General features: G+C 42.5%; 1 protein-coding gene across 1 annotated transcript; it reads left to right on the forward strand.

The window, feature by feature from the left end:
• Window positions 1-4,870: 4,870 nt before the first annotated feature.
• On the forward strand, window positions 4,871-13,172 carry LOC119646417 (RNA polymerase II subunit A C-terminal domain phosphatase). Its single transcript, XM_038046863.1, has 8 exons — window positions 4,871-5,006; window positions 5,073-5,364; window positions 5,424-5,517; window positions 5,571-6,007; window positions 6,059-6,240; window positions 6,304-7,194; window positions 7,253-7,441; window positions 13,004-13,172. The coding sequence occupies exons 1-8, from the start codon at window positions 4,916-4,918 to the stop codon at window positions 13,135-13,137; spliced, it is 2,310 nt and encodes a 769-aa protein (XP_037902791.1). The 5' UTR covers window positions 4,871-4,915; the 3' UTR covers window positions 13,138-13,172.

A 13,172-nucleotide genomic window follows, 5' to 3' on the forward strand; every position in this document is an offset into this window, starting at 1 on the left:
GGAACATGCAACCATAAATTGAGGTATTAAGACTGGCACAACGAATTACTTGCGAGGACCATGCAGAACTCTCTGTGAAGTGCGAACGAAGAACAGCACGTGCAGTGGTTGCAGCTAATAGTAATGGAAGAATTGAATTGAAAATTGTAAATCACTGAAAAAATAACAGTGCACTGCTTGAGCTATTAAACTTGAGAACCTGAAAAATCAGTGGTGAAAATGGACTTGGGTTAATACCTAGCAAACGTCCACGACGTGATCAGCGAAACCATCAGATGCGGAAAAGTAAGCAGAGGCTTGATTATTATCCAAATCGTGGGCTCCCTTCTTGAAATAGAAGCCAATACAATACTCGATGCATAATAGTGAATCAGAAAACGTTGCAACTGATCGAATCGAGAGCCAAACTCTACAAAACCAACAAATAATTTTCCAAGTATTGGCGTGTATAAGATTCATTGCCTGTGACGAGTATCCATGAACGTCACATTGAGAGGACAATACAAAAGCTTGACCTTATGTTGTAAAGAGAACTTTAGCAGGAGGAGCATATCAACCTGATGCTTCTTTGCTACTAGTAAACGTCTAGAGTAGAAAACTCGATGGGCAACCGCAGCTCTCCACTTGAAACTAAGAACATTATCCGTCTTCTCCAAGGTTGTAGAAATTTCGTATGTGCTAGTCAACGAACTCCCCATTTTTGTAAGAAGTCAGGTTATTCTGAATGGATATCAATAAGGCATTTCGATGGAAAAGCAAACGATAAACTGACGATAACAGGGAATGACAAGCCTATTTTCGATTCCTGCATGTTTATCGATGAGCATACTATTCCTAAAGAGGAGGATATTTTCAATCAACTTAAAAGCATGGACATTTTTTACTTTGCATAAATCATGTACATTTTTTGGATAAATCACGTGAACTTATTTTATGAATACATAAATTTTCTTTTCACCCAAATACATAAATGTGATTTCTTCAGAATAGAAACTTTCGGTATGTACTCTTGAGAAAAATAGTCTGCGTCTACTTATTCGACTATAACTGAGGAATGACTGGCGCAGTACATGCTATACGGTTATTAATGGATAAATACCATGAAGCTCCACCATCATTGCCGAGAACTGAGAGCTTTAAATATGTCGAATTAATGCCATCAGCCAATGGTGAACTACGTTGTAACATTGCTTCACACATCACTTGGGTGTTGTAACGAACTGGCATTCTTTGTAATCGACATATCAACGAACATCTTAAATCTAAAATTTCCCACAGTGTCGTCCGCACTGTCGCCCCCTATAGTTTGGAGTATTGGCTTAGCTATAAGACAATGAACAGCAAAAATTGTGAGAGGGGCATCTTCGATGGTATGGGCATTTAATTATCGTTGGCTGGAAATCTTTTGCTAGAATTGGTTTGAACATCGAAGTCGATAGCAAACGACCAAAAAGTTGTTTGATTGATAGCTTTGAGAGCCCCTCGACTCCATCCACACAAGGACTATGACCGAGCAAAACGCTCTTATCTATCACTGAATGGGACAAAAGCTGAAAAAAAGGACCTTCTCTTCAACCTGGCCCTGGAGAAAGTGATTCGCGATGCCGATGCACATGCGAGAGGCACCATCCTCTTCAAGTCCACCCAACTACTGGCCTACGCTGACGATATCGACATCATGGGAAGAACAACCCGAGATATACAGTCTACTTTCATCCGAAGCGGCGCGAGATCTTGGGCTGCACATTAATAAAGTCAAGACGAAGTACATGGTGGCAACGTCAGCGCTAAAACCAAAAGAACGAACAACATCGAATCGCACTGGTCAAACGAAAACAATGGAGATAGGAGACTACAACTTTGAGACCGTTGAAAATTTCCCCTACCTAGGGTCGAAAATAACAACCGATAACAGCTATGACGATGAAATCCGCGCACGGTTGTTGGCTGACAACAGAGCTTATTTCAGCTTACAAAAACTGTTTCACTCGAAACATCTCACCATAGGGTCAAAGCTCTTACTAAACAAGACGATGATCTTGGCAGTCCTTATGTATTCCTCGGAGACTTGGGTTATTAGCAAAAAAAACTACGAACTCTTGACCGCGTTCGAGAGAAGAATCCTACGAAGAATTCTTGGCCCTTTACATGAGGATGGACGATTTCGTAGTCTACATAACGACGAAATCTATGAGCGATACCACGACAGCCTGGTTGTGGATAAAATCCGGCTCAACAGGTTGCGGTGGGGGGTCACTTAATCCGTATGGATGAGGATGATCTATGGTAGAAAAAGAAGACCAGGAAGACCCTGCCTGAAATGGAGCGATGGCGTAGGTGAGGACGCCAGACAGCTTTTAGGGATATCGAATTGGTGGACCTCGGGGCAAAACCGGAATGTCTGGAGTTCCTTATTAAGGCAGGCCTAGACCGGATACCGGTTGTTGCGCCGTTGATGATGATGATTTGTTACCTTAAAAATTCAGTTCTTGCCACCTTTTCTATTGTTTTGCTTATAAAATGCGCCAAAAGCCTTATTTATTTTTACAAAAGAATGTTGGATGATATTTACAATACATGAACACATAAAAATACCGATAAAAAAATGGAAATGTCCGAGCTGGGCTAGTAATAGCTGCGCTTGTATTTTTCTTCTTGGAGTGAACGAGACATACTAAACTAAACTGCCTCCTGAATGTATAAATTTGCTCCAAAATTGTTCCAGAATATTTCTCAGATATCAAAGAATAGGCCTTCCTTTTTGCATATCTTTTCAATTCAAGGAACCTGGCCTTACGTAAATTAAGAAGGTACACTGGGTATTCTACCTGATTTACATTACATACCACTATTTGCTATTCAATAATATAATACAAAAGTCACTACACATTATTTTATTCAGATTATTCTGAATCCTCTATCAGTTTCGATGACTCCACTGCCAACTCTCCACAACAATCTTGCGACCTTCTCTGCACTTACTTCTCTTCAGTGTTTTCTCCCTCGAGCCCTCCACCTTCTATACCTCTCAAAGCTGTAGACTGCTCCGAATCTCTGGTCATTCTTCTCCTTACGCCTTCCTTAGTTGAGTTCCTCATTGGTAATCTTGACCCAAATGTCGGACCTAGCCCCGATGCGCTTCCTAACCTTTTCCTCTTTAACTGTAGAAAACACATTTTCTTCCCCCTGAGTCGACAACAAAAGTCTAGATAAATGCTACTTTCCCCGTCTTTGGAAAGAGGCCCTTATCATCCCTATCCTCAAGAGCCGAGACTCTTCACTTGCTCTGAACTACTGCCCCATTTCCTTTCTCTCCTTTTGTTCCAAAACCCTCGAAAGATACATCAACGACTGGTTGACCGCGCACTTCGGTCACCTCATTGTCAAAGAGCAGCATGGTTTCGTGAAACATATATCTACGGCTTCAAACCTTCTGGTGTTTATCAACGTGATTGCTAAATGCTTGAATTCGCAACTGGAGGTACATGCTAATTATGCCTATTTCTCCAAAGTTTTTGATACCGTTGACTATAACATTCTCCTCTCTTGGCTTTCCTCCTATCTCTCATACCGTTCCTGCAAAGTTTCTTTTCATGGTTATTCATCTCGTTCCTTCTCTCCTTCCTCTGGTGTTCCCCAAGGCTCTATACTTGGCCCCCTACTCTTCCTGTTTTTTATCAATGAGCTCGCCTCCATCCTCACCTGCCCGTATTTGTTTTACACAGGCGACCTTAAATTGCCTCTGTTTCGTTTCCGTTAGATTGTGCTCTCTTACAGTCCAACCTTGATAATTTAGTCCGTTGGTGTTCGGTCAACAAGCTAACACTGAATGTCAACAAATGGCACTGGATGTGTTATTCCCTTAAACCCTCCCCACCATCCTTTTCCCATTCTCTCAGTGGACAACCCCTTTCATTATTGACCTCCTTCAAAGACCTGGGTTTAATATTCGACGACAAACTTCGTTTCGATTCCCACTTCGTTGACATCATCAATTGAGCTTCCAAAATATCTGGTTTTATCCTACGTTCCTCCTCCGACTTTACCTCAATCCAGCCCTCCTTAACACTCTTCAATTCCCTTGTCAGAAACATCCTTGAATATTGTTGTGTAGTCTGGTCTCCCTTCCGCATTCGTGACTGCCGCGCTCTTGAAGTTGTACAATGCAAATTCACCCGAACCCTCTTTTACAAAAAGAACCTACCACGGTTTGATTATCCGTCACGACTTCGCACATCTCGCACAATCTCCCTTCCCTGCGGCAACGCCGTATCTAACTTGATATGTGTACTCTTTTCAAAGTCTGCAATTGTTTGATGGACTGCTCCACCAACTCGAATATTACTTTCCGTATCACCTCATCTCATAACACACTTAGTGCAGACATTTTTGCTGTACCCTTTGCGGAGCTCGAGATTTGCTTCCACTCTCCGATCTTCGAGGCTATGCCGGTCCTACAACTCCCTACAGCTTGGGTCCTTTGACTCTATTTCCTTCTCTAGTTTTGAGCGTAAAATCCTCCCTCTGAGGGCATATGTAATAAGGAATTTGTTTTCTGTGTATTGTTCTCATTAAATAAATAAAATAAATAATAATTAAATACCTTCGTGAAGCATACCTTAGTCAATATCTGCCTAATATATGAACTTATTTTGAGTTACAGTACAGCCTTACTTATAAATCTGTGTACCCGGGAAGGAAACAAGGATTTTTTGGGTGGTAACACAAGGGTTAATAATAATTTCGAATATTTTAAGTAAAACTGCCTGAGTTTGAAGATGAAATATCATGTGCCCTTGAATAGAATTTTGATCAAATAAAGCTTTAAGATGGTCAGTTGTCGACAAAAATATAGATAGAACATGCACTATTTCATTGCATTTAGTGACGTTGATCCGGAACTATTCCAATTGGAATGCGGAAGTGTCCCAGGTCGGGTTGCTTTCAAAACGTGCACATTTCCTTTAAAGATCTCGGGCACTCCATTCAACGCATAATCCACATTGGTTTGTGTTGGCAATGCTTTGCTAACCATTTCCACATTCCTCCAATTTTGTTTTCTTCTCTTGCAGTTTATCGTCTCTTTCTTGTTTTATATTCGTCGCGCTCCAAGGCACTTTTGACAGGTGAACGGGGATTTGTCAAAAAGATGGTTGATAAGAACGTCGTGCTCAGTCCCGCCGAGGAGAAAATCAAAATAATAAAGTGGCGCGTGAAAGAGGGACACTCGGTGACCAACTTACAAGTGATCCTATTGTATGAGGAATGTGGGTCCGAGTCGAAGGAGGCGAAGAAGCTGAAGTCAAATAGCTGCGGAGTCGTGAAGAAATGTTTGTTTGCGGATGGTGCAGTAGTGGAGAAGGGGTCGGTAATTCGCGCTTCCCGCTTTTTTCAACTAATCGATTTTTCTTTGGCTGTTCTAGTTCTCCGATCCTGGAGCTATCGGCATGCATCCACACGACTGTGATAAAGGACATGTGTGCCGATTGTGGCGCGGATTTGCGACGTAACGAAAATGTAACATTTTTCATTTGTTTTCGCTTCAAGTGTGAATCATATTCGTTTTTCAGGGCATGCAAACGGAGGCATCTGTGCCAATGGTACACTCTGTCCCGGAGTTGAAGGTAACACAGAAGTTGGCTCAGGAATTAGGCAGAGCAGATACCAAACGTTTGCTTGAAGAGAGGAAGCTGGTGTTGCTCGTAGATTTGGATCAAACGCTCATTCATACAACGAATGACAATGTCCCTGCGAATATAGGCGGCATACACCACTTCCAGCTCTACGGTCCTAGCTCACCATGGTACCACACTAAACTCCGACCTGGGACCGACGAGTTTCTTACTAAAATATCTTCGCTATATGAACTTCACATCTGTACCTTTGGCGCGAGAAATTACGCGCACACGATAGCACAGCTCCTGGACAAGGACGGGAAACTGTTCTCCCATCGAATCTTATCAAGGGACGAATGTTTCAACATCACCAGCAAAACTGACAACTTGAAGTAAGGACGGCAAATATGCTCGGGTGATCTCTCAATTCTGCATCTTTCCAGGGCTTTATTTCCATGCGGTGACTCCATGGTGTGCATTATTGACGATCGGGAAGATGTTTGGAACATGGCCCCCAATTTAATCCAGGTGAAGCCATATCATTTTTTCCAGCACACAGGGGACATCAACGCGCCACCTGAAGTGGCAAAGCATGAGCTGGACGGCAGTGGAGTCGATTTCAAAGGTTTGTAGACTGTTATCATTGCCACTAAATTTATTTCTCATTCAATTTCTTTGTTCTTTGCAGATTTTGTTTCCCCCGAAAATAATGCGACTGAGGTCAATAAAAGTAAAAGCGAACCGGGCGAAGAAGAAACAAAAGAGTCCTGTTCAAAGGAAGAAAAATCAGAGTCGCAATCAGGCGAATCCAATTCATGCAGTTCAGAAAAATCGGAAACAAAGGAAGACGATGAAACCGACAAAAAAACAGAAAACGTAAGCAAATCCGACGATGAGACTGTTCGGCCGCGAATCGAGGGAGGCCTTGTAAAAATAGACGACCCAGACGACTACCTACTCTACTTAGAGACAATCCTCAAGAACATACATGAAAACTTCTACAGCGTTTACGATGAGAGCAAAGAGATTCCAGACCTGAAAGCTTTAATTCCAAGACTGAGAGCGGAAGTACTTCGCGGCAAGACGCTCGTTTTCTCGGGTCTTGTACCGAACAACATGAAATTAGAACAAAGTCGTGCATTCATGATTGCCCGGAGTCTGGGTGCTAATGTGCATCAGCACATAACTGACGAAGCTACGCACCTCGTGGCTGCAACGGCCGGAACTTTCAAAGTGAACGCAGCCAGAAAGAATCGTAATATTCACATAGTTACGCCCGATTGGCTGTGGTGCTGTGCGGAGCGGTGGGAGCATGTGAACGAGCGACTTTTTCCGTTAGATCCCCAGAAGCCTAGCAAAATGCGACAACCGCCACCTCATTGTCACAGTCCCGAACACATTGTCAATTACAACGAAAAGCTAGAAACTAGTCCCGAGGAGAACAGCATTGAACCAAAGTTCATAGACACGATCAATCCGCTACTGAGTTTCTCCAACGCCGACCTAGCGGCGATGAATCAAGAGTTCAATCAGTTTTTCGAATCGGAATCGTCCAGTGAAGACGAACACGCAAATATAGGTTGGAAATCCCATCAATTTAATGTGACGAGGATTTGCAAAGACATTTTTACTTTTAGAATTTCCCCCGCTTGACAAGAACCTTCGGAAACGGAAACGTGAGGAGGAGAAAGAGGAAAGACAGAGAAATTTCTTTTCTCGAAAGGAGAACAGTTTGTTTGTGATGGCTGGAGAAAAGCCGACTGAAAATGAACAAAATTCGACAGAGGACGATGAGGATGAATCGCCCAGCGTGAAATTTCGAAGGGGTGAGTGCGGGTTTCATTGTTTATGCACAAGGTCTTGGGACTAGAAACTCTGTTATATTTACCGTTAATAGTTCACTTTAGTCGATTTACTATGGCACAAGAATAGATAGATATCGGAAAACCGAAAAGGTCAGCAATTTTATATCCAAGCAAAATCGAGCTTGTCAGACATTGAACGCGAATACGAAGCAATACGTTGCACTCTTTTGTTTCCTTGTATATACGACAAAGCTGTAAATTATTTTAACGGTTGATGATTAGTCCTATTGTGATTATACTATCCCTGATACGTCCATGAAGACAATATCTTACCCGCAAGTCTCGCAGGGTTTCGCTAATATGAGAATGTTTCACAAAGAAAGAATCTTTCGTCTGAGGTATCTGGGGAGTTGTATCCGGATAGCTGAGTGGTTAGAGCGCAAGGCTGTCGTACGGAAGGTCGCGGTTCAAATCTCACTGGTGGCAGTGGAATTTGTATCGTGATTTGACGTCGGATACCAGTCGACTCAGCTGTGAATGAGTACCTGAGTCAAATCAGGGTAATAATCTCGGGCGAGCGCAATGCTGACCACATTGCCTCCTAGTGTACCGTTACGGTCTTGAATGAAGTGCTCTAACACACTTCAAGGCCCTGATCCAACATGGATTGTTGCGCCAACGATTATTATTATTATCTGGGGAGTTGTATGTGAAATGAAAAGCTCTCTTCCCCACATTGGCTAAATATGGCGGGCAACACCAATTTGATTTTCCTCGTGTGGTAATTGAGGGAGCAGTGTTTCGTTAAAAATCTCACTAGCGTTATTATGTTGAAGGAGAAATGAAAACTAGAAATTTACAAATCTGCAGGAAATGCAGGCGCAGCGATAAATAACTCTTCGGGACGATGGTCGAGCCTGGCGGCTTTACTCCGTTTGAGTACATTGATGGCCGAGATGATTTCTCTTCGGTGACTAGTCATTTCATCTACAAGTGGCAAAACTTCACAGCATGTGATACAGCTAAGAACCGTGTTGAAGTGTTCCTTCCAATTCTCCAGCTGCTCACAGGACCGTTGAAAAGTTTGCGACGAAATGCAAGTTTTTTCGTGATGCGGTATATACTTCTCAAATCATTACGATTGTCGACAGCTTGCGTTTCTCTCGCTCAAAGTAAAAACCTATTCCCTTTTGTTCCGTTTGGCCCAAAATACATTGAATAACTCGGGATTTCATGCATCATGCTCTCCTCGCAAAGGTCAATAGAGCCTTCAATTATCGATCCGTTTCCACAATTCCGCAGTTAGCCAGATCTTAGGACGCCTCTTCGGGACGTGGTCAACGACCTGCGCATTAGCAGAGAAAAGAGCATTTTTGATGGCAACATAATCATCGATATTATCGTTATCGGGTCACTCAGTGTATTTGCCATCCGATGAGCAAGATATCTCTCCCATTGTCAAGCGACAGCTGGCTGATGCAAGGTGGGGTCGCAACTCTCCCACCCTATGAGAAGTGGTGAACGCAACACACAAGGATGCAAGGATCACATCCTGACCCCCTCCACTGTTGATCGATTGCTCGTATGGTATCGTTCAGTTGAAACTTAACTGCCCTTATGGCAAGCTTTGCGCTCGAACAATGACGAGGCGGTGAAAGTTGCAGAAATTTACACGCCTCCCACCATTGTCGTTGCGGTCAAGACCATGTTTCCCAATCACACGTCCGAGCTAGGTGTTGTCAGAGCCTACTTTGGCATTCTGATCATCATCACAATGTCACCTTTAGGAAGCTTCGTTCTCCACTATGTCGAAAATCTAACTTGGTACATAGTACTGTACACTCGTGATGCTCTTTAATCTGAACCGGAATCCTATCAGAAACCAGCTCCCAAGTGAAGAAAACGCGTCAGTAATAATCCAACACCGGATTCGCGTCTGCTACCACTTAATTTTCCAGACTACGAAAGTACATTGGAGCAAGATGGAGAGGAGTACTTACCAGAGCACCACCATCTCACTAGGTTTTAGGGCCAGCTTACAACAATAACTGGTAACAAATCCATACCAACTGACTCGACCTGACGTTACCATTTACTGCTGAATCGCTGCTTGTCGAAACTAATTGGGTTGGTGTGACCCGCCAGATTTGATACAGACATTCATTCTTCTGCTGCCAATAAAAAAGTGTATGTCTCTGCCTGGAATATGCAAGTTGTTTTTCCGAAGGGCTAAATCTTCCGAAAACACTCATGATCCTCAATTTCTTCAATGATGAAGACTACTCTATCGAGACATGGCCATTTTTATCTTCTGGTTATCTAGGTTGTAGATGTGTACCGTGAAAAAGAGCTAAATGTGGATTCAACCCGCTCGAGGGGATTATGTTGCATATCGCAGTGCAGTCTCTGAGTGTTTTTAAATTCTACCTGAGAAGTGTCCTTCAAGTAGATGGTTTGCCGTTTTTTCACTGCTTCCCAGGTGAACGTAGTTCTCTCAAATGCTGGCTATGTTCTTCGACTATGATACGCTTTAATTGCAAGATTACTTCGAACTAGTTATTTTTTCAGGGTTTTTTTTCTTCTGTTCTTCTTCAGAACTTTCGAAAACTTCTTTGTTACTAGTTTCATTCTTCAGTTGGCTTGATATCCAAAACTGAATTGAGGAATGCCATCGCATTTCTCCTGTTTTATCCCACCATGATGTTTCCACCTTCTTTGACATATTGAAGGGGCAGCTTTTTTCAAAAACTTGCTGCTAGTGATAATTTGGATTACATTTATGATCTCAGCAATGGACTTAACGTGCTTACCTATTATGAAGTCAATGCGACTGGAGTCTGAAAGTGGAACATTGTTCCATACTGTTACTCATCGACAACAGCCACCAGAGAATGTGCCATGATGTCGATGACTAACTCACCTTGCTACATTGACCAAAGATGGTTCATTATAAAGTTGACGATCTGAAGGCCTTTTCCTACCAGATATAGCACTTTGGATCCCCGCGTGTTGATTTTAGAGTTTTCTTAATAACTATAAGCTATGGGCGTTAACTTAACTATTAGAAATGTTCCACAAAGGACCCCGTCGGCGTCATAGAGGGAAGCCGCGAAGTACCAAAGAATCTCCGTATCTTTTTTTGAGGATGCAGGGAGATCTGAGTTTGCATTTACTTGATGACGGAGCGGACCACTTGGGAAGCAACTTACTTCCACTCCTGTGGTCTACGGACCTCTCTTTTTTGGATTAAATACCCAAGTCTATTAAAAAAGTTGACTGACGGTTTCGTCCAGGGCAGAGGCAACTCATCAGACGCGGCCTCACCTCTGCCCTGGGAGCAGCGTAATGTAATGGCTCCATTTATATATAACCGCAAACACGACATGAGTGCGAATTATTTTGAAGTGAATCCGTTTTTCCAAAAACTGTAAGCTATGGGCGTTAAATTACTATTAGAAACATTCTACAAGGGACCTATTCGGCGTCATAGAGGGAAGCAGCAGAGCACGAAAGAATCTCCTTATCTTCCTGTTGACTTTTTATGGTTAGTTTGATCGTCAGTTTTTTCTTCTGGTGTGCTGCCTAGCAGCATCCAGGTGGTTTTGAGATTGTTTTGGACAGAACGTTATTTCAGGACGTTAACACCTCGCTCCTTCTCTGGAAGTCAGTGAAAGTACTTGCAGAGTGATGGGGTTAGTTGCGCACCCTCCCACGCATGGTTCAATGCGTGACGTTTGAGTAGGTAAGTTTAACCGTAACATTTGACGGTATATATCTACTGACCTGAAGTAAAATTTGACACCTTCCGATGATGTAGCTAAGATGAATTTTTTCCTAAGCTGTTTATGTTGCCCACTATCGTAACTTTATGGACTGATGCCGTCTTATAAGTTCCATCTGGTGGCTTCAAAAATCTTGACCGTAGTCTGCCAGGCGAACCTTTTTTGCTGCCGTTTGGGATGATGAGTTTGGATAGTTAGCAGACCACTGCAGCTTTTGTTTATCCCTACCCTCCGTTGGTACATGTTGGAAGCGTTGTTTTCTGAATGCCCCAATTTGAGCCACACATCAGGAGTATCGACAGAAGTTAAAGATTGAATTTCAATTTGATTAGTTGTAAATTGAATATTTGAAGAATTTAAATTTAGTCTCAGGTTCTTCATTGATCTCGTCAGATCTCCCTTTTATCGAGATATGGCTACTTGACGCAGCGGGTTGTTAGATGCCCAAAGTACAGGGTGCGGCAGCATAACTTCCTTTTTTCAAAACTCAATAAAAACTATTGTATGCATCGGAAAATATTTATTTATTTTTTATAATGTAGGTACATGTCTAAAGTTTTTATTTACATTGTTTTGAAGATCAAATCTGTTAGGTGACGTCCCCCATTCTCCATACATTGCGTAAACCGATTTCTGGCGTTTGTCATGACTCTTGTTAGCATAGCAGGTGTTATGTTGGCAATTTGTTCTTGGATGTTGGTCTTCAAATCTTGTAGGGTTCTTGGACGGTTCACATAAACACGGGATTTCAAAAAGCCCCATAGAAAAAAATCACAAGGGGACAGATCGGGAGAGCGTGCCGGCCATTCCAAATCCCCTCTAATTGAGATAAGGCGCTCTGGAAAGTGTTCCCTCAAAACAGCCAGAACACTGTGGCGATCGCAACATTGACGCTCTCACTGCTTCAATGTTCTCAGGTGATCTAACGGGCCGAGGGACTCCAGTTCTTCCTTTTGTCGCACTTGCCGTTTGTCTGAATGTAGTGACCCATGTAACAATTGATTTGCGGTCTGGGACGGGAGCCAACGGGGCTAAATTAAAGCGATTCCGAAATGCACGCTGTGTTGCAATAACCGAACATCCGCTTGAAAAGTAAACCTCAACGGCAAAGGCACGCTTCTCACTATTCCAACGCATGATGGCGACTGAACCGTGTCGGGACAAAACTTTACAGTATCCCCTCTTGAACGAGACCACTAGCGCTCCGCTATGACATCAACTAACTGAGTGGCGCGCATTTTAACAAAGGAAGTTATGCTGCCGCACCCTGTACATCGTTCGCGGCCATATCTTAACCATTTTGTCTACTAAGTCGTCATTGTCGCGATAGTCAGAGGTTGGCTTGGGGGTTGGTTATCGCTTAGCTTCACGTTTCCCCTAGGTCCCAGTGAACATTCGAGAAGAATCCTACTAAGTGTATAAGAAATATTAAGCAGCTAATATATAATTTTCGCTCCATCTGGAAAAGGTTTCTAGCGACACTGGTCGAAAATTCACTCCATATAATGCGCATATGGTGTTACGTCTGAAAAACGGTTGCGATTGGGCTTGCTATTAGTATAACGCGTGTTAGCTTACTGTTATAAGCTAAATCTGTTTGTTATATTAATTGCTTTCTGGTTGCCAGCTGTGCTCTTGCATATAAAAACAATCTGGTTTTATATTGATGTTTTAGCGCTGCGCGCTGAAAATTGGTTTTTATTTTTATACTAAGATTTAAATGAAGATTTTATTCTATAAAAACTGTTCGAATTCATTTTTCATTCCCGCTAATTTTATGCTCATTGCTGTATATTTTCAGGAGAAGGTTTGCCTTCAGATTTGGAACTAGGATCTGATTCCGATCATAGCGATAATGGTGTAGGCGCGGAAGATGATGGAGATTGGAATATGATGGGAGCCGCATTAGAACGAGAATTTTTAGGATTAGAGTAAAGAAAATTGTGTAATAAAATGGACTTTTACAAATT

The sequence above is a fragment of the Hermetia illucens genome, chromosome 1 (assembly GCF_905115235.1).
Source record: "Hermetia illucens chromosome 1, iHerIll2.2.curated.20191125, whole genome shotgun sequence".
In the NCBI taxonomy this organism is placed as follows: domain Eukaryota; kingdom Metazoa; phylum Arthropoda; class Insecta; order Diptera; family Stratiomyidae; genus Hermetia; species Hermetia illucens.

Excerpts from the sequence above, each read along its gene's own strand:
- LOC119646417 (XM_038046863.1), top strand. The coding sequence starts at position 4,916 with ATGCGGAAGTGTCCCAGGTCGGGTTGCTTTCAAAACGTGCACATTTCC. Across the intron at positions 5,007-5,072 it reads TCAACGCATAATCCACATTG|TTTATCGTCTCTTTCTTGTT; the intron begins GTTTGTGTTGGC and ends CTTCTCTTGCAG. Across the intron at positions 5,518-5,570 it reads ATTTGCGACGTAACGAAAAT|GGCATGCAAACGGAGGCATC; the intron begins GTAACATTTTTC and ends TTCGTTTTTCAG.